We start from the raw sequence: 23,041 nt of genomic DNA on the forward strand, positions 1-23,041 counted from the left end.
TCATGTTGGTTGTCCTTAGGTAGTTAAAAATTATTTTATTTGTCCACACAAACAAGTTACTAGTAGGAATTATGTAGAGGTCCTCTGGCCCTCAGGTGAAAATCAACACATAGTGGCCGTGGTAATTAGAAAAACACCCAAAGCGGAGGTTGATCTAGGGTGGAGTAGCACAGGTTCCTTCATACAGTTGCCTTACTCTTGTGGAGTTCCTCTTAGCAAGAACAATCTGGACATTTTATTTAATGTGGTATTGTGATGGGGGAGCACAGCCCCTTCAGAAACAAGGGAGGGATTTGAACTAAACAGGTGTGACTGGCGACTTTGCCCCCTCGCTAAACATGGCGGCCAGAAGGGGGCAAAGGGAAATGTGGCCGACACTGGCCCTCATTGGTTGGAAGGCTGGACACTCCTAGTGGCTTTTGGGTGCATGGGATTCTGGGAGAGGACTTTTAAAACAGAGTGTGCTGGAAAGAAAAAGGCACTTAGTTCTTTTCCCTTCCCTGGGCAAGGGCTGTGCCAGTGGTTGCCAGGGCAGTCCTGTGAGTGCAGGCCTGGTGACACAGACTCTGAAAGATGCCTGAAGCTGGGTGGCAACTGGAGACCAGCTAAGCCACTTGCATTTATGATGCTTTCAGGTGTGAGAAGAGGTTCCTTGCACAACCATGAACTGAACTGGCAGAGGATGATTTTTCATTGGGTGTTTTAGAGGGAACAAGATTTGAGGCACAAACTTGCCATTATTTCCAAAGACCTTGGTGATCATAATCAGCACTACGAACAGATTTTTGCTCTTGTATTATTTTCAGTTCTTGAACCTGTGTAGTAGTTGTAATGACGAGTATTTAAATAGCTATCTTTGATGTCATACTCTGACTTTTCCTTTCCCCTTACTTTTGTTAACCAGATATTCTAGGTAGAAACTTGCCATTAAATAAAAGATTCCTTTCTCTTCCACTGAACTCCGTCTTTGGAGATTTGTCTGGTAAGTGGTGAGTGGTAGGATCCCCCTACTGGCTGGGTTCAGTAACACTATAAAAACCCATTTAAACTCCTGTATCAAAAGTTGCTTATCATTATTCCAGCTTTAAAATATGACAAAGCGTTCTTTAAGGAAGGCCTTTATTATCCAAACTAGGTAGACTTTCATTGCTTCTCAGTTTATAAATGAACATTCATATTAACTTTGGTGGGTATCTATAATCTTAGGTTAATGATTGATTTCTTGTTTATTTTTACATTAATTCTTTTTTACTTCTTCACTAAAAAGATCTCTAGGAGAGAGAAAAAGATATTTTAATAATTTCAGATTTTTAGGAAGAAGATGCTGTCTTCAGGAAAGTAGGCTTCACAGTGATGGAAGATGAGGCTCTGATGGGTGCATACATATTAGACGATACTGAAAGAGTTTACTTAAAAAGCACACAGTGTTTCTTGTAGGAGAATGCATATGAGAGAAAGGGCAAAGTAAGAAGGTGGGTCTAAAATAAAGGGGATCACTAAGAAATTGCTTTCTGATTGCTGATGTATGTTTGACAAGTGGGGTATATAGTTTTCATTTTGAATTATTTTTAGAATTACTGAAGAGGTGCAATTACAGCACAAAGAATTCCCATAAACCCTTTACTCAGTGTCTCCTAATGTTGACATCTTGCAAGACTAAGGTCACTTTGTCACAATTAAGAAACATCTTTTTATGTCCTCTGCCATTTTGCTTAGATTATTTTTTGTTATTGAGTTATATGAATTTCTTGTATATTTTGGATATTAACTCCTTATTGGATATATTATGTATGAACATATGCATCCATTCAGTGTGTTGCCTTTTTGTTTTGTTGAAAGTTTCTTTCTCCATGCAGAAGCTTTTCAGTTTGATGTAGTCCCATTTGTTTATTTGTTTTTGTTTCCTTTGCTTGAGAGGGCATATCCAAAAGATACTACTCAGGCTGATGTTAGATAGTTTACTTCCTATGTCTTCTAGGAGTTTAATGCTTTCAGGTCTTACATTTTAGTTTTTAAACCATTTTGAGTTTATTATTGTATATAGTTTAAAGAGTTTCTGTTTTTTGAATGTATCTGTCCAGTTTTCACAAAAACGATTTGTCGAAGAGATTATGTTCATTGTAGCATTATTTTCAGTAGCCAAGATATGGAAGCAATCTAGGTACCCATCAATAGATAAATGGTTAAAGAAGATGTGGTGTATGAATAAAATGGAATATTATACAGCAATACAAAGAATAAAATATTGCCATTTGCAACAATATGGATGAATCTAGAGAGTATTATGTTAAATGAAATCAATCAGAGAAAAACAAATGTCATAAGGTTTTACTTATATGTAGACTCTAAAACCACCAAACCAGACTAAATGAAAATAAACACATAGAGACCAAAGGGATGGTTATCAGAAGGGAGTGGGTGGGGAGATGGGTGGGAAGGAGAAGGGAAATATAGTCACCGATATTGTGGTAAGTTTGCAAAGTGACAGATAATTACTAGAATTAGTGGGATGATCACATTAGAAGGTATAAAAATCTTGAATCACTATGTTGTACAAGGTGGGGACACACACACGTGAAATGGAATTATCTTCTAGAGTGTGGGTCCCTTGTAGTACAGGCTTACCCTGCTAGTTGAGGATCCTAGTGACCCATCTGTATCAGTGTACTAGCCAGCATTGTTGTGAGAAGCTGTGTTCAACTTCAGTGAATTTTTTTGAAGACTCATTCAACATGTTTGCTTATTTCATGATGGGTGATTTACTAGCACCCCTGCCCACGTTGCATTGAGTGTTAATCAGTTTTTGACCAAAAGCAGCATGACCCCCATGCCCCATCCTCCCTACCACCTGATCTTTCCCCCAGTGATATTTTTTGTTTACCTGGAGGGAAAAATATCCTCAAAGGAAAATATGTTGCTGATGTGGAAAGAAGTGAACAAAAAAGCAGCACAAGCACTTAAAACACATCAAAATTGTTGAGTTCAAAACAGTTTTGAGCAGTAGAGAACATGTCTCACCAAGTGTACTGCATCAAATTGAGAAGACATTGAAGGTGACTGAAGTTTAAATGTGTAAGAATCAATACACATTTTTAAATAAATAAATTCTGGAGTTTTTCTAAGGGTGGTGTCCCCTCACACACCAGAAACTAATATAATAAAATTATTTACCAACTATACTCTAAAAATTAATTTTTAAAAAAACCTAAGAAATGAACATTGGTATTATACAACTAATTAAACTATAGACTTCATCAATGTTTCCACTAACATTCTTTTTTATGTTAAAGCCATGATTCAACATGGTATTTAGTTGTGACATTTCCTAGTCTACTGTAGACTGTGACAGTTACCTTCTCTTTGTGAAGAGTACAGATTATTTATTTTTTAAAAATGTTCCTTGAAAGCAGGAACAGTGCCATGATATTCCACTATCAGTAGAAAATCAGTAAGTGCTGGTGATGATGTTGCAGCTAGTCATTGTCAGTATTATGACCAAACATAATTGAACTATGCTGTAATACAGGAATAGGGTGGAGGTGTCCTGATGTACACAGGGAAGCTCATTCATAAATGGAAAGACCCCCGATTATCTGAGCTATTTGTCTCCTATTTGATAGAATTTCTTTTCCTTCCTTGGGGTCAGACTAGCATACCTTCTCTCTACTTTCAATTTACTATAAACTGGGACATGGAATTCAGGTAACCAAACTTACTTAAATTATATGCAAAGTAATAATTCCTTCAGTCTGAGTCAAATCCTAAAGGTGCTCTTCTGAATAAAAATGAATCAGCTTCTAAAGCTTGTTTGAGTTTCTCCCAGGCTTTATAATATTTATTTTTTTGTGTTTTCCTTTGTTATGTGTAGGTAGTTTAAAAACATGAGGATTTCTATCTTGTCAGTCTTGGCAGCACCAAAAGACAAAAGTGTTTTAACAATCTGGAGTGATGATCTGAAAAAATACCATGGAATTAAATTTAAATTTGCCTAAGACTTTGCAATGTTTAGATTAAAAATGTACATATATACATATATATGATTATTTAGATCAAAATATACATGTAAGCTCATTAAAATGTGTTCTCTTTGAGACAGTCTATTTTAAAAGATAACTTATAAAAACTCACCTGTTTTGGAGAGAAAGGAACCAGAGGAAATATTTTAAAGGATTGGTGTTTACCAGATAGCTAAAATATATATTGCAGAAAATATATGACGATGCTAAGGTTACATCTTCAAAAGGATTGGGATACTCATGTCGGTTTGTTGGTGCCTCCTCTCACCAGCATCATTTTTAGAGGCTCCGTGCAGAGTACCACTTTTAGGACAAGACCCTTTCTTTTTAGAGAAAGATTTATGCTGCCACCAAATTTATTTAAATTTCAATCATTACTATAGACTCTAAGATCTTAAATTAATTTGTTTTCTTAGAGTCCATAGCTACACTTCTCTATTAAGTAAGGATTACTTTTGCAGGTCATGAATCTCATTCACTCTTTTGGTTTTTACTGTTAAACGTTCATGTCCAAAGGGGAGGCTGAAGCATTATTGGTCAGGGATGTTACATGCAGAATTGTATTATGGGACAAAAGCATAAATTATATGGCCTCTAAAATCTGTGATGCCTCCACAGAACAAGAACATAGAAAATATTATTTGTTTTCCATTGTTTATTTTGAAAAAAATAAATGCACAGAAAACTTTAAATATAAGTACGGAGTCTATCCATATTTCATGTTTTAATATACTGCCAGAGCCAGATTTGCTTTATTTCCTGAACTACTTCAAAGTAATTTGCAATACCATAACATATGCCTAAATATTTCAGCAACAATCTCCAAAAATAATGGATGTTTTTTATATAACTACAGTATTGTCATCACACTGAAGAAATTTAACAATCACTTTCTAATTTTGCCTAATAAGAAGTCTATATTCAAAATTTCCAGATGTCTCCCAAGTACATTTTAGTGGTCATTTTTTTCCTAAAACCAGGAGACATATTGAGTTCAAAAATATTATATAACTCTCCTTTTCAAGATTTAAATTAACCACATTGCCAAAAACAATATTGAAATGAAACCATAAGCAAGTATGATGTAAAAAAATAAAAGCATTAAACAGGTCTTCTTTATTTAAAGGAGACAAGATATGTTCCCTGAACACTTCATTTTCATGGTTGTGAAGGTGAATATTAATATCTTTCCCAGAATAGTATTATTTAAATGCGATAATTTCTCAAGGTATCTTGCAAAGTGGCTGGCATATGGGAAGCATGGACAAATGTCAATTACCACTATTATTACTGTTAGATGCCAAATAATGTAGTAAGCCTGATGATTTAATAGCTAGCTCTGTGTTTAGACCCAGCCCCTAAAGCCTATAAAGTTTTATAATAAAATTAGATAATTTTATACCTGATAGGGACCTGGGAATGCAACCCAAGAGGTTTTAAGTGTTATATTTTTTGACAAATGTGGAAACTGAGAGCTCTTTAAAGCTAATATGTTTATAAATTTGGTTTAAAGGACTCTGCATAAAGGTGTAGAAATGTATCACTCCTTGAAGCAAAGTCCAATTGCACTTCCTAAATATTATTTTAAAATAGTATGGAAAATTGTTTTTAATGAATTCTCAAGAATGTGTTTGATATCACAGTTTAATATCCTTAAAATATCAATGCAAAAACCTTTTTTGTGATGTTCTCCAAATTTTAATTAAGTTGAATTTCTGCCAGCAGCACTTCCGATTTTCTAAACTCCAGCAAAATATTCTATTTATATTTTTGATGTATTAAAAACATATTATTTCCTTAATTCCTCTAGGCTTATTAAAATCATACATAAACACTACTGTTAAATTTAGTTAACACTAGAGATAAGAACAAGAATTCTCCTTTTAGAAATATCCGTGCAATATGCATACACCATGCATTTGATTTTGAATGTATAGTTCTAATCACTCCCTGACATGAGCTATATTAATCTATTAGGGATTTTCTAGTATTTGTTAAATAGAAAATTGGAGTTATGATATTAATAAAACTCTGTTTCTGTTTTCCATCTAGGTTTATGGATAAGGAAAGAGTTATATGGTAGGCACACCTGTATTTGAGAATCAAATCTGGCACTAATCACCTGAATTATATTTTTCAAGTCATTTCTCTTCTCTGGGACTCAGTTTCCTTATCTGAAAAAATAAGCAATTTGGATTCCAGAATTTCTGAGATTTAAATGATTATAATGACCTTATATTTTTATCTGGTTTATTGCTTATGAAATCTATTTACTCAAAATATTTTACTTGATCTCTGCCTAAGCTCTGACAGTTAGCTAGGTGAGTGTTTTATATTAAATTAATTGGGTGACATTGGTTAATAAAATTATACAGGTTTCAAGTGCACAATTCTATGGCACTATCCATGTGTGGCAGTTTGTGCCCACCACCCAAAGTCAGCTCTCCTGTCACCATACACACAGTCCCATCTACCCTTCACTAAAAGTTAAGAAGTTAAGAGGTTAAAAGTTAAGATTTCACTCATAGGTGGGATATAAAGCTTGATGAATTTTTTAACTGTACTTCCCCACAATATTGTGACAAGGAGGCTAGGCTGAATAATTTATGTATATTAATCATAACTACTGTTTACTAAATCTCCAATACATTCTAGATATCATTGTTTACAGACATAAGTCTAATTGTCAGAAAAACCCTAAAGAGTTTTATCTTTTTGTAACGTGTGACAAATTTGGAGGCTAGGATGTTTAAGTTATGTGCTACTCAGCTAGTATGTGGCAGAGTTGCAGTATGAATGGATGTCTGTATAAAACAAAGATGAGAAGATGGTTTCTCATTATCCCTCTAAGACTACTAATACAGTCCTATGGGATAATGAGAACTCAAGTTTGAAAGTATACAGGAAAATTTTGCTAGAGAAATTAATTTCTACCTTGTAGAGGTTAAAGCTTGGAAAGAAGTAAAATGTAGGTGACAAAGAAAATAAGAATCAAACCTATAAAATTTGGACCCCAGAAGGCTATTCTTCTTCGTCTCTTGCCTATTTTTAACAACTATACACAAACATTTATTATGTATATGTCCCTATTTTCAGGGAACTTGTAAGGGAAGGAGACCCCTCCAAACACAAACTAAATTAGATAGATGATAGAGAATAGATGATAGATAGATAGATAGATACCACTATTATTATGAAAAGTGATATGGTTTCAAAGGTCTTTCTTCTAGTAAATGAGATAAGATATTAACATCTTGAGGAAAGAGCTGATTCCATGTTCTGAATTTTGTTGCATACTGCTGGAAAAGAAAGATGATATAGTATATAGATTATGCTTAGAAATATGATTAAGTTTGGACAAACAGAGATAGGGAAAAGAAAGAAGTTGAACAAAATAATTAATGAACAATGTCTCAAGATATTTACCTGCAACAGAAAATAGCTTAGTTGCCTGGCTGGCATAGCTCAGTGGATTGAGCATGGGCTGTGAACCAAAGTGTCACAGGTTCGATTCCCAGTCAGGGTACATGCCTGGGTTGCAAGCCATGACCTCCAGCAACCTCACATTGATGTTTCTCTCTCTCCCTCTTTCTCCCTCCCTTCCTTCTCTAAAAAGTAAATAAATAAAATCTTAAAAAAAAAAGAAAATAACTTTGTTGAGCTCAAGAGCACAGTGCATGAAAGGAAGATGAAATGACCTTGAGAAATGGGTAGGACAAAGTTCATGAAGGTCCCTGTGACCTAGTAATTGTACTCCAGATTATATACTCAAGAGAAATGCACCCATTTGTGGACCAAAAGTACATGAGTATTCATTATTCAATATTCAATATTCATAGTAGCCAAAAGCCCATTAATAGAAACAGATTTAAATATGTCATATATTTGCACAGTACAAAACTATGTGTATAGAGCAATGGAAATAGGCAGGCTATACCCCTGTGTAACAATATATATGCATATCAAATGTTGATCATAAAAAAACAAACACAAGGATGCATATACTATTACTACATTTTTATAAGGTTCAAAAACAGGAAAATACACAGTTTTAGAAATCAAGATAGTGATTGTTTTTGGGAGATAGTGACTAAAATAGGACACATGAACTTCTGGGATGAGGGTCATCTTTGTTTTTCAGTTTGGGTGTGAGATGGGTGGATTAGCTCAGTTTGTAAAAATAGTTCCAACTGTACATTTGTGATTTGTACATTTTTCTATATGAGTTTTCCACTTTAATTGAACAAATTTAAAGATGGTTTGTAAGGAGTTGATGTTCTTTATTCAGTAAGAAGATATAGGCCCTGGCTGGTGTGGCTCAATGGATTGAGCGTGGGTCTGCAAATCAAAGGGTCACCGTTTCAACTCCCAGTCAGAGCATACGCCTGGGTTGCAGGACAGGTCCCAAGTAGGGGATGAATGAGAAGCAACCACACATTGATGTTTCTCTTCCACTCTTTCTCTCTCCCTTCCCTTCTTTCTAAAAAAATAAACAAATAAAATCTTTTAAAAAACATTAGAAAAATATATGGAAGGTATTTTTTTTTCAGCTGAAGAAATTGCAGAGTTCTACAAAGTCAGAAAGTTTGAATCAAGTGGGAGCAAGATTGATTGAAATTAAAGGATAAAATTAAGATTCCAATTTATGTAGCAGTAATGGTAATAAAGAGAAAAAGATTACTATGATAAAAGTTTTGGGATAAATAAAGAAAAGGAAATATATATATTTTAAGTGAGATTTGAAGGCTAGGTGGCAGTATATCTGAGAAGCATAAAAATCAAGAGGATAAAGAATTTGGCACGTGTTGGTGAAGTATAGCCATCAGGTTAAATGTGGCCTGCCATTGTTTTTATATAGCCTGTGAGCTAAGAATATTTAGAAAAGATGTAATCAGAATAATATTTTTGACATTTAAAAATTATATGAAATTTGAATCTAATTTGAGTCTCAGCATCCATATAACGTGCTGGAGCACAGCCACACTCATTTGTTTGCATAGTGTTTGTGACTACTTCCGCAGTAGCGGAAGGACAATGTGGTACAGCCTACATAGCATCAATTATTTACATCTTGCCCTTTATAGAAAAGTTCTGCTAACCCCTCTCTTAGAGCTAAAATTTATATATATATATATATATATATATATATATATATATATATAAATTCATGAAAATATATATATATTCATGAAAATGCTTAATGGCTGATGGGAGAATACAAAATTTTTTTATATAAAAGGAGGATAACATTAGAATAGAATTTTAAGGATCACTGCACAGAGTGAAAAGCTGAATCTGTTAGAGCAACAGTTGACATTTAATAGCACTTAAGAATTTAAAAAGTGTACTCATATGCATTCATTCATTTGATCTCTAAAACAACCTATGAGCTGAATAGCATTGTCGCTAGTTTACAAATGAGAAAACTCATATTCTAAAAAATAGCATGACTATACTCTGAAAAATAATTTCATCTCTAAGTAGAAGTTGATAAATACCATCCAGGAGAATGTGGATATTTTGGTGTAGGTGGTGAAAAATTTGCTCGTGTTTGTTGGGTCATGTTTGACTGATTGGACAAAAATTCTAGACCAGAGTTTCATAGTTTGTATCCTGTTCTACTGTTTACCAACACTATAATCTTTTTTATTTTTATCATTAAGGTTTAGTTGACATATAATTTATATTAATTTCAGTTGTACAATGTAGCGATTTGACAAGGTATATATATGTACCTTACAAAGTGATCACCACAGTAAGTCTAGTAATTATCACCATACAAAGTTATTATGATATTATTGGCTATATTCCTTATGCTGTACATTACATCCCTGTAATGGTCATTACATGACCTGTTTATTTTAAAACTGGAAGTTTGTATCTCTTAATCTCCTTCATTCTTTTTGCCAATCCCTTCTACCAACCACCAGTTCTCTGTATCTATGAGTATGTTTCTATTTTGTTTTATTGAGTCATAGTTTTTAAGGTTCCACATGTAAGTGAAATCACATATTTGTCTTTCTTTGACTTACTTAATAGCCTCTAGGTCCATTCAAGTTGTTTCAAATGACAAGATTTCATCCTTTTTTATGGTTAAGTAATATTTTATTTGTGTGTGTGTGTGTGTGTGCCAGGTTTTTTTTTTATTCATTCATCTATCAATGAACACCTAAGTCATTTTTATATCTTGGCTATTTTAAATAATACTGCAATGAATATATGCAGTGATGCATATATTCCTATGTTCTATTTTTAATTATTTGTGGAACCTCCATATTCTTTACCATAGTGGCTGCATCAGTTTATTGTATAATCTCACCAACAAAGTCAGAGGGTTCCCTTTTCTCCACTTCCTTGCCAACACTTGGTATATATTGTCTTTTGATAATAGCCATTCTGGCAAGTGATATCTTATTGTGCTTTTGATTTGCATTTCCCTAATGATTAGTAATGTTGAGCATCTTTGTATGAGTCTCTTGTCCATCTGTGCATGTTTTCTTTGGAAAAATGTTTATTCAGAACTTCTGCCCATTTTTTAAAATATTTTTTAAAAATTTACTTATTTCTAGACAGAGGGGAAGGGAGGGAGAAAGAGAGGGAGAGAAACATCAATGTGTGGTTGCCTCTCATGAGCCCCCTACTGGGTACCTGGCCCGCAACCCAGGCATGTGCCCCAATTGGGAATGAAACTGGCAACCATTTGATTCACAGGCCAGCACTCTATTCACTGAGCCACACCAGCCAGGGCCTTCTGCCCATTTTTTAATTGAACTGTTTGTGTGCTTTTTTAAATATTGAGTTGGATAAGTTCTTTAAATATTTTGGATATTAAACACTTATTGGATGTATCATTTGCAAATATTATCTCCCATTCAGTAGATCATGGGTGTTTTTTTATGGTTTCTTTCAATGTGCAAAAGCTTTTTAGTTTAATAAAATTCTGTTGGTTTATTTTTCTTTTTGTTACTCTTGCCTGTGGAAACATACCCAGAACAATATTGTTAAGAATGAAATTAAAGAATTTATTGCCTATATTTTCTTCTAGAAGTTTTATAGTTTCAGGTCTTACATTTAAGCCATTTTGAGTTTATTTATGTATATGGTATAAGAAAGTGGTCTAGTTTCATTTATGTTGCATGTATCTGCCAGTGTTCCTAACACTATTTATTGTATATTCTTGCCTCTTTTGTCATATATTAATTCACCATATAAGCCTGGGTTTATTTCTGGGCTCTCTATTCTATTCCATTGACCCTTGTGTCTGGTTGTTTTGTTCTTTTGTTTTTGTTGTTGTTTAGTTATTGTTTTTGTTTATGCCTGTACCGTACTCTATTACTATAGTTAATTGTATAGTTTAAAATCAGGGCATATAATACCTTCAGCTTTGCTCTTCTTTCTCAAGATTTTTTTTGACTGTTTGAGGTCTTTTGTGTTTCTGTATAAATTTAGGGTATTTTTTCTGGTTCTGTGAAAAATTTAGTTGGTATTTTGATAGTGATTGCATTGATCCTATAGGTTGCTTTGGGTATATAGATATTTTACTAATTTAATTCTTCTAATCCATGAGCATGGTATATACTAACAATATACTAACAATATAATCTTGAGAAGATAACTTAACCTTTGGAGACTCAGTTTCATAATCCATAAAAGTAGGGTGATAATATACTTACCTCATAGGGTTGCTGTGAAAATTGAAGTTTAAATACATGTAAGGTTCCTAGAAGAATATCTGGCATAAATAAACTTTATCTATTTTTATTATCTTTGGCAACAAATACCGAAGTCAATTGACACACAATATAATCTCATTCAAATGACAATAAATCAAAAAGCCTTTTTATTTATTGTCAAAAATCACAATTGACAGATGTTTATATCAGCGTTCTACCTTATTGATTTGAGCAGGAGCGGAGACATAGAAGCAAGAGGTCATAACATGAGAGAGACCACTTACCTGGTTGGTCTGAAGCTTTGTACCTCAGTTTCTTTGCTTATCCTGCACAAAATAATCCAGTAAGGAACTTTCACCCAGAATTCCTAAATATTAAGTATTTTCTTTAGTGCTATTCTGAAACTTTTATAATGACTGAAACTGAATGATAACATATAATAAATCATTCACAGAGGCACTAAAATTTTTCAATGAAAGTATCCATCAGTAACTTAATGTTTTATTGTTGTTGTTCTTATGAGAAAGAGTCAGAATTTACTAGAACTTTTAATTTTTATAAACTGTTGCCCCACTTCTAGCCCTTATCTTGTCAGAAATAAACATCTGCCAATTGTGATTCACCATGCAAATTAAGATGTTACTAAGGAAATGCAGTGCAATTGATGAGATTCCTGTCCATATAGGGTCAGTCTCACTGTTATCAATAATTGATCCCATTCCCTACATGGCTGGTGGGTAGCAGCTGCCACTATTGTTATTTTGTGTCTGGGAAAACTCAGACAATGTGGTTAAGTAACTTCTTCAAGGTCATATTGGATATCAATGACATTCCAAGGACAGAACTAATAATATACCTAATCACATCACCTCTTGAATAGCTTTAACTTCACTATGAGAATACAGTGTAGCCCTGGCTGGCATAGCTCGGTGGATTGAGTGCGGGCTGAAAACCAAAGTGTCACAGGTTCAATTCCCAGCCAGGGTACATGCCTGGGTTGCAGGCCATAACCCCCAGCAACCACACATTGATGTCTCTCTCTCTCTCTCTCTCTCTCTCTCTCTCTCTCTCGCTCTCTCTCTCTCCCCCTCCCTTCCCTCTCTAAAAGTAAATAAATAAAATCTTAAAAAAAAGAATACAGTATACACTTTAACATTATGTATTTGATCCAAAGTCATGGATTTATTATCCCTGAGATAAAGACTGTAAAAAAGAGGCCCTCATCTACAACTATTATTATTTGAAAGTTTAAAAACAATCTTATGAAAATGGAGAATATGATAGTTTCCAATGGTCAAGATAGAGAAATTAATTTATATTTTTGAACTAGTTTACTGTATTAGTAGCTTATAATTTACTTAATGTGCTTGCATACCATTGATCTCAAACCTCAGTGAGTTGTGTCTTCATTTGCATACCTTGCCAGATGCAGGCAGCAGTAAAAGTCGCTCTTTTCTAACCCATCACATAGGCCACATTTCCTGAGACAGGAAACGACAAACTATTGTTGGTTTCTAAGGAAGAGCCACCTGTATAAGTTCATCAATTAAAAACCTATTTTCATAGTTAACTTAATTCTTCAAATAAAATAAAAATGAAAAAAACAAATTGTAAGTACTAGATACGTAAATATATTTTGATGATTTTCTTATTGAATAAGAAATAGCTAGCATTTATTTAAGAAACAGCTGTCATTTATTGAACATTCAATATACATTAAGTAGTGTGCCAAGGAATTTAAAAGCAAAGTTTAATCAGAAACTCTCATAGTTTATTTTCTTTAATAGATTATTAAACCTATTAAACATGGGTTATTAATCCTGAGACTTTACAAATACACAGTTATGTTAGACTTTGAGTTAGGCTTATAATAAAGAGATCGTAAATGATAGATATCTGGTATTGTTTTTTTAATTGTTATTTTTTGGTTGGATTTTTCATTGTCCATTCTTATGAATTCTTTTTTGATACACTTAAGCTTTTTAAAAATTGTACACTATTGATTCAGTAAAGTGTGTTTTCAATATTCTAAACCTGGTATCCAGAATATTTCAAAGTTTTTTAAAGTGGTTTCTTCTTATTTCCTCACATACAAGTGTCCTAGACACTAGCATCTGGGAGTTCATAGGCATAGTTGCCACCATATATTCTATGTGAATAATCAACAAATAAATCCCACTTCCATGATTTATCCTTTTTAAGTGATATCTCTCTGGCCTATGCACTCATTCTACTATAAGAATACTATATATATGGGTTTTTTACAATATGAATCCATCAATTGTCTTGTGAAATTTTATGGCACTGATATCATGAAATAATGTTTCCTTCAAGTTGTTTTTTATTTGACAAAATATTATGGGTCCCAGGTGCTAATGTTGTGAATGTGGCAGTTCAAGGACCCAGATGGTTTTCTACCTCTCCGGCATTTTAAATTGCACATGGAAGATGCAAATTGCATACTGTTCAAAACACAACATATACAAGGAATTGATTCTGTGCCAACACATTAAGTTACTGTTTGTGGGAGAATAGCACCTCTAAAATCAGCATGCTAATTAGGCAGGGCTGTCTTAATAACTTAATAAACTCTGCTGATAACATTTTTACCCCCCCCCATAATTTGTATTTATATATATACCTGAACGTGCTTATATGCACAAAATACACACACGGTCTTATGATATTATATATGTGTACTTATTTATCTACATATGATTTATAAGTGTAGACTGTTACTATTTACCAATATATGGTCAGATTTATGTAACGATCTGACCATCTGACATACTCTTATATACATACATAGATAGACATAATCACATTTCAGGAATATTTCTCCCCCAGTGGAATGGTGCTTTTATTTTAACTGATATGTTTATGCAAATATACTCAGTCACAAGTGAGAACTTCTTAGGCTTGACTCTAATTTTAACTCTGAAAGATGAACGGGACTGTTAGAGACTTTCACCCACCTGGTACTTGTGCCTTTTAGTATGGGAGGGGGACGTGAGTTCTCCTCTAGTCCCCTTGCTTAGGATTCAATGAGAGACTTCAGCATCTGTGTAAAGATGTCAGCTGTCTGCTATCCTAATCAAAGGCAATATCAAAAAACTGGACTCTAGGAATGAGGGACCAAAAGGAGAAGGATCTAGAAGTTGGTAGAGATAAAAGGGAGCACTGAGCTGCAGCAAGTGTCTGAGCTTTGGAGACTCTAGTTAACATGAATGGGAGAAGGCTTTGTTTAACATCTAGCTTTTGAAGCACATTATTAGTACAATTAAAGTATATAGTTTTCTAACTATGTAATGCATTGCATTAAGTTGGGATTAATTTAAAAATTTAATGTGTTAGATATTTGAGAAGTCTGACATTTATATTAAGGAGTAGATTTAAATATGTCAGACATCAAATTATACATTATTATTCTCAAATTTAACATTGTAGTTCTGGAGCAAAAATTATAATTCAATAGATGTTTCATATAAAAATTAAACCTGGAAAGTTTTGATTATATGACTTAAAATATTGATGTTTGTTTATAAATGAGCAAATTTTATGAACATTCTATGATGACCACTCCTTCCTAAAATGCTTTGACACAGTGAAATAATGTGTCTAATTACAAATCTAATTATCACATTTTAGGCTAAGATGACTCAATTACCTGAGGCAGAGAAAGAGAAGATTGCTGAGCAAGTGGCTGATTTCAAGAAAGTAAAGAGTAAACTGGATGCAGAAATTGAAATATGGGATGATACAAGCAATGATATTATTGTTCTGGCCAAGAAGATGTGCATGATCATGATGGAGATGACAGACTTCACAAGGTAATTGTGTGGAAAGTGATGTGCAGTACTTAAACAATGGTTGGAGACATTTGTTGCATTTGTAAAACCTCAAAATTATTTGAGTGGCAGGAGCTAAAATTCAAGTGGTAGGAAAGATCAAATACTATAAAATTAGAAAGTTATAGGTGTGTCATTCCAGGGATTTGGGCAAGTAAATATGGCAGAGTTCCTTATGAACTGCCAAGGAACAATTTTAGAATCCACTTTGTGCTTTCTTGCCTGAGGACTCTTCTTGGTGTATTATATGAGCATATTACTTTTACAGAGAAATTGTAAGTCAAATTATCATCTCTATCAGAGATATCTGAATGGTTGATGGCCATAGCTACATAATTTAATCACACTGATTTACATATCATCAAAATTAGTAATACCATTTGCTACTGAAATGGTAACTAGATATATTTGAATACAGTGGCAATACATGCGGGGATTATATTTTGTGTGTATGTATGTGATGAAAAGAAATTTGCAGCACATATTTCAGAGGGATGAGAAAATTGAAACTACTGGAAAAGATATATTGGAATAACTGGATTCAGATTGGGAAAGAAGGGAAATGCAGTTAGGAGGATGGAAGGGCAAAGATATATCATCAACAGGCAGTGAGGATACAGACTTCAGTGAAGTTTTTCCTGGTCCGCATCTTCCTCCCTCCCAAAGGAACTAATGTTTTACAGTTGACATACTTTCAAAATCAGGTTGGCAAAGGATGCTGAACAATAACTTTGGAAAGGATACTCAGTGCCTCTGAGGGTGTCATAGTCTGTAGCTAGGGTGTTAGAAAAGAATTCACAACCCCACAGACTGATACCTCTTTGGAAAATAGACGTGTTTTATGTTTTGCAAAAGCTAAATAGCCCAACATTCTCACCATCTACAGGTGCCACTGCCACAGGCATCCACAGAACAGGGATATTGTGTCAAATAGCAGTACGGGGAGAGTTGCAAAACTGATTTTGTACCCTGATAATCTTTTGCATTTGAAGTGAATCCTGATTCAGTTTAATTCAGTTCATTTAAATGCTGGTAAATCTTCAACTGTTTTAAAATAAATGCAACATTTTTAGTTACTTCTTTTTCACTCCCAATTCTGTTTCAGAGTTTTCTCAAACACTACAGCACTTTTCCGAGAATTAAATTTAGCAGTTTTATATATTAGCTATATATTTTAGCTATTTTTTAGTTCCACCCATGTTGCATTTCTTTCATTGAAGGTGTTTTATCTTGTATGTATGTAATGGGGCCTTTGAGAACAGGGGTCAGAGCTGGTCCTGCAGTATTTATCAACAAGCTGACACTTTAGTACACTCTCTATCCCACATATAATTTTTAAACAGCTATATATTTTTAAAAATAATAAAAAATAAGTAGTTAATTATCTTTTCTGCAGTGTCACTGAATGCTCCATTTTCTCCTTCTCTTCAACTACTACTTTACTACTTATGAGGCATAACATAGTAAACCTTAATGAAAGCTTACTATGTGCTACACTATGATGAATTTATGTTTTCTTATTTTATTTTCAGGACATTTTTTAAATTTTTTTAAAAAGATTTATTTATTTATTTTTAGAGAGGGAAGGGAGGGAGAAAGAGAGAGAGAAAAAAAACATCAATGTGCTGTTGCTGGGGGTCATGGCCTACAACCCAAGCATGTACCCTGACTGGGAATCAAGCCTGCGACACTCTGGTTCGCAGCCCGCGCTCAATCCACTGAGCTACACCAGCCAGGGCTGGGACATTTTGATTGATTATTGTATTGTCCATTTTCTTGTTAAAGTAAGTAAAACTTATGGAGATCAGCTAAACTGCTCAAGGACACACAAATGGAATGTCTTCCCATTGGAGATGGTCCCACTTCAGAATCTGGGTGCCCACTCATTGTAGCACAAGTCTTTACCCTTGTGTTACACAAAGAAGAAAACCCAGTCCATCGCCCATGGGGAAAACAAACAGATACATTAGAAATAACAACAATAATTGTGTAATGCATTGTATGATTCTAAATGTAACTATATTAAGATTTCAAAAGAGAAGGATAATCAGTGGGATACAGACTAAGCAGAAAACAAAAGTATAAGCAAGTAAAGTTTGTATTAGACTATAAATGAGATACAGGGGTTGGACTGTGGAATAAGATGACCTTAGTGAGAAAACCCACAAGAGGTAGGAGGTGGGAGGGACTCACTGATTTGAGAGGGGTGGCTCTAGGAATTTATATAAATACAGAAAGAAGTTGAGAGAGGTATGACGAATGTGGTAGATTATAAAAGGACTTAGAAAACGGATAATTTTTAAAAAGAAGTAAGAAGTAGGGAACTAGTAAAACATGTGACCATGATAGTGGCATGATGGGAATCAAAGAATTCTAGAAATGACAGCTAAGAAGAGTGGCGGGCACTTTTGGATGACACTGTTTTCAGAAACTCAACCCATGGGGCTCCAACTGCAGTTGAGAGACCCAAATAATTAGACAGACTTTGGAAATTTTGATACTGGCTAATGAAGACTTGGTAAATTTCTAGAAAATACTATATCCAATGCTGGAAAAATTACTTCTGTAATCTTGATGTAGCCATTTCTAAGCCTTGGATTATGCCCCTTGGCACACTGACCATTTAGTACGGCATTTAGGCTAAACTGGCAACACGAAGCATGTTTTACTCTGATTATTTGCCCACAATTACAAATAGAGTAAGGCATTTCTGTCACTACTACTGTGATACATTCATTTTAGGGTACAAAAGTCAGACTGTAGTGTTTTAAACATGATTTCTCCTTGGCAAAGGGCCATCCATATGGTTGCATATGTTACCTTATCACACTGAGCCTGTGGCACTTTCTAATAACTCAGCATTTCTTTTCTTCAGTTTCTGATGTTTTCTAGAATCAGACCTAAGGACTTAATACTTGCTAGAGGAAAGCAAGTCTTTCCCCTTGCACTGATTAGTTTTCCAGGGAAGCATCTTCTAAATTCCTGACTAGAAAGTAAGGGTCCTAGGAGCAGAGGTGTGGAGAGTGCAGTGGCTGGTCGTTTCTATATTTAGTATTAAATATTCACATATTCATTTAATATTCTGTTAGTAAAAGATATTATACCTTAAATCAGTCTGAAAACTTCAAACGCAAAGATTATTTTGCTCTCTTCAGAGACCAATTTCCATACTTTTCCTGGGAGAGACAGATGTTCAGTGGTGTGGGGTAGGGTAGGGGCTGAAACTGCCTCTTTCATTCTCTCTCTTTACTGCTAATTTCAGTCATATGTGGGTCTTTCTGTTGAAATCAGCTTGGTTATTACTTTTCCCACCACTGGCCTGGACTCTGCTTTTATGAGTTAACTATATCATTTGATGCTTGTTATCTCCTTTCCAGTTTGCTAACACTTCTTGCTGATGTCTGTTCTCCCTTTTTGTTCTCTACATCCTAGTGGGTTTAGACCTTTATAAGGGAAAAACAAAACCCATCTGTAGTTTTAGTGGGGTTTGGAGAAGGAAAAATATATATTCATCTGACAGTTTACCACCTTAACCTGGATGCTCACTAAGATTTATTAAGATTGTGAAAGTTCTTTCTTTATGATAGTTAGAGGTTAGAACACTTATTAACGTTTTTTTTTTTCATAATTTATATCCCCTTTTCCTTTTCTCACTTCAGGTAAACTGTGCCCAAGCAATCTCTTAATTGTGAACTTAAACAGTGTCCACCTTTTATGGTTTACATAACATTTAAGAACATCTAATTCATTTTCCCCAATTAAATAGGAGACAAGCTCTGGATAAAACTTTATAGATATTTAATTACACCTTTTATGATTACTTAGTGTGCATTTTTAAGTTGCTGAAAAACTATGGGGAAAAAGACAAAAACATAATTCTCCATATAAATCTTTGTAAAAATTATGACTTCTAAGAGTGTACCAACTTCAGTGTTACTGTTAATAAAGTTAACAAATTGAAAATACCTGGACAAAAAGCAATACTGCTTTAAATACTAATATTTAAAAACATTATTTATTAAAAAATATACCAGGGTGGTATACCTAATCCTCATAATATTTTATATTTTGAGATACAATGCAATGTCAATTTTTATTTGACAAAATTTCTAGGCTTTTCTAGAATTTCTGTTGTTTCATTTACTGAGCATTGACTGAATTTCAGGCACTGCCTTGTTTTAAGGATGTCTGAACACCTGCAGGCGGGGCATTGTGAACTTGGGTAGCATAACGTAGAATGAAACTGGTTTATCCTATGTACTTAACACCACAACTGTCAATTCTCCTGGCTTTATATTTCTATAATATCATTCAATATTTTCTCAACATCTTGGTCAAATCATTAGCTAAGCTTATCTGTCTGCAAATGGGCCAGTTTTTAAAAGCATATCATCACTCTAACTTTACAGCCTATTGCAATCAAGAGTTAACTTAAAATTTGAAGGAGGACTATGTGGATCTAAAGGGGTTTACTGTGAAGCACTGAGCTCCCAGCTTTCATTGATCCAGGATGCCCACCCAATAACTGGGCAGGGGTGGTGAAACCTTGAAGACTGTCCAACTGCAGGGAAAAGAGTACTCAGAAATGCTCGTGTCGAACAACGTTGCATTCATCTGTACAATAGTAGTTGTTGGACAAGAGAGCCGTAGAGTGATGCCAGATGAGGGACTAGATTTGGAAATGGGAGTACTGTTTATTATCACCTTTCACATACCTTCCATGGACACGAGCTTGCATTTAAGAAAATGTTTAGCCCCGCCTTTCTTTTCCAAGATACAATTCTGAGAGATGAAATAGAGTATGTGCAGACAGTGGGGAGAAACACCTTGCCTCTATTCAGCTAGGGCTTCAGAATTAAAGCCTTTCTGGAAACATTGTTGAAACACATAAAAATTCATGTGTTCTCTGATGCACATCCTTCTGCTTGTTGAATATGCAATCTCTTTGCATGTGGCTTGTTTTGCATTTTGAGGTGAAATGTTTAACAACAGTGACAATTTAAATGTTTTCACCCGCACAGCCAAGAAATAAGAAATACTGGTAAGTTTTATATTTTTTTATTTTAAAAACAGTCATATCTGATGATGTAAACAATAAAGACAGATGAATTTAATTTTTATTTGATAAGGCTATGACTTCTATTTCTCATGTGTAGTAAATATATACATAAATATCTAGACAATAATTGAAAATATAAAATATGAGGACCATTTAAGATTTAAAAAAAAATTTCTACCTTTTCAATTTCAACTTTTTAAGAAGTCATTCATTCATTTTATTTTTGAAATAAATATTTTGAAATAAAATATTATACCAGGGAGGAAGAATTATAGTTCTGTGATCTACCATGATGGCTTCATTTTTTCTTTCTGAGCAATGTGCTGGAGTAATTATAAACTCTTATTAGCTTTTCCATGAAGAGCCTCCTTGTAAAGAATTGGTTTGTTTTATTTTGTGGAGTTTTAAATCACTGGAAACAATTATTCAGTAATGCCAAGGAGAAATGCTTTCACATAAAGGAGAATAATTCTGTCTGTCAATTATTCTGATATGATAAATAATTGGTAAAAATTCAATTTCTCTTACAGCTTAGTAATTGTTTATTAAAACTGAGAGTGAGAGCACTGACCCTCATTCCTGAAATCTGGCATTTTAATGTGGGTAGTGAGTTTATGAAAAAGTTTGGTGAAATGGCTATGTTAATTTCCAAGTGGACAAAGGGGTCTGTACTGTGTGAATACATAGAGATTTCAGGTGGATGGAATGAAATTATGCACTGTCTTAGAGCACAGAAGACTAAGCTGTTACAAATGTGGAAATAAACAAAGACACCCCCATACCAATGAGAGCACACAGAGGCTATTTAGCTACCTTCAGTTGCTTTCCGTAGAAACTCAAAGGCAGGCAGGGAAGAGGGAGAGCTTCCAAATGGGGAAAATTACAAAGGGGAGACTTCAAACTGGCATTTATTGATAGAGGAAAGATGCAGGTGGGCTAACTAGAAGTAGGGCATCTTATGTGATTCGTTTGGGGAACGTGTTTTGCTTTCTCTGATTGTTACAGAATTTAATTAAAGTAAGGGCAAATATAGGTAGGCTGGCTGTTGTTGCCCAAGTCCTGACCATTCTGGGTCAATTTCTATAGAAGCTGTGATTTAATTTTTTAACCTAATCACTGCAGAAGTTTTCAGAATTCTATTGTCCTGTTTATTCTGTCCATTGTCCATTTGGATACTCATTCTCTCAAAAATTTTAACTGAGAAGCATTTCTTTGGAAAAGTGATGGATAATTATATAAATAATATGCAATTAATTTTATATTAAAAACAAAATAATCATTTTTTAGGAGAAAGCAGTCTATGATCATATGTATCCTAAACCAATAGTCCAATGAATTTAAAAGGAACTTTAAAAAAAAGTAAAACGTGGATCAGGGACCAAACCCACAACCTAGGCATTGAATCAGTGACCAAGAATTGAACCAGTGACCGTTGGCTTTACAGGATGACACCCAACCAGCTGAGCCACGCTGGTCAGGGCTCAAGAATCCTTAGTTAGTGCAGTTTGGTGTTTATTTGGTCTTCTATAGTACTTTGATGAATATATTCTAAAAATTATATATTTTTTAAATTTGATATCTTAAATTTCCATTCCTGTGCCTAATTCTCTCATTTCCAAAAATTTTAATGCTTTATTTTTAACCTCATCATGTTGTCTTATCTTAGATACTTCCCTCCCACCCCCCAAAAACCTCTAATTTATTTAGTCGTTTTTTTCTTTCTTTTCTTTTACACTCTAGACCTATTTGGCCTATGGTATAAGCACTCTCTCATGTAAATCTTGAATTTTTTTGTCTCTTGTGCCCCCATGGCACACAAAATCTCAACCTCAATCCAAACATTGCCTTCTTCTGTCTTGCTTGGACTTTCAGATTGTGGATTTCACCCATTCTTTCCTTTTCATTAGGTGTGTGTTTGTACCAGGAGAAGTTGTGGAAGAAGAGATCCTTAGGGAGATAATAAATTCTTGCTACTCTTATATGTATTTGCTTAAGTCCTTTTTAACTTGGGTGGGGTGGTCCTCTCTTTAGATAAACATCTTACTTTCTCTAGGTCTTTAGGCTCTATTGAGCCCTTTACCTTGATTACAGATATTTGCCTCTGTCTGTTCTGTTCCATCCTTCACTTGAAATAAGTACCCACCTTGAAGGCAATCTTGTATATTTCCCTTGTGGAACCCCATTCCTTGACTGTGGGCAGGAATTGATCTGAGTACCCCTCACATGGCTGTCACAGACTCATTAGCAAGGTCCTTTCTACTTGGTCTTGTCAAAAAGGTACTAATCAATTGGGTGCAACTACATAAATGTTAATTATCACTATCATTTTACTTATTATGTTACTTAAAATACGAGGCTGCCATCCTTTGCTCATGTCAGACTGACTGTTTAGTGACTTTTTTACATTCTTCATGGAAGCTTACTCTCTGCTTTCAAATTTTTACA

The 23,041-nt window shown here is 34.3% G+C and overlaps 1 protein-coding gene across 2 annotated transcripts in view; it reads left to right on the forward strand.

Moving 5' to 3' along the window:
• CTNNA3 (catenin alpha 3) overlaps window positions 1-23,041 on the forward strand; it is a 1,495,188-nt gene that overhangs the window by 1,373,166 nt on the left and 98,981 nt on the right. For both annotated transcript variants that reach the window (XM_045841855.1, XM_045841856.1), the window contains exon 15: window positions 15,338-15,519. In XM_045841855.1, coding sequence (XP_045697811.1) covers window positions 15,338-15,519 — 182 coding nt within the window. The remainder of the gene's footprint in view (window positions 1-15,337; window positions 15,520-23,041) is intronic.

This window comes from Phyllostomus hastatus, unplaced genomic scaffold (assembly GCF_019186645.2).
Source record: "Phyllostomus hastatus isolate PE091 unplaced genomic scaffold, TTU_PhHast_1.1 phas_contig_38, whole genome shotgun sequence".
Lineage (NCBI taxonomy): Eukaryota > Metazoa > Chordata > Mammalia > Chiroptera > Phyllostomidae > Phyllostomus > Phyllostomus hastatus.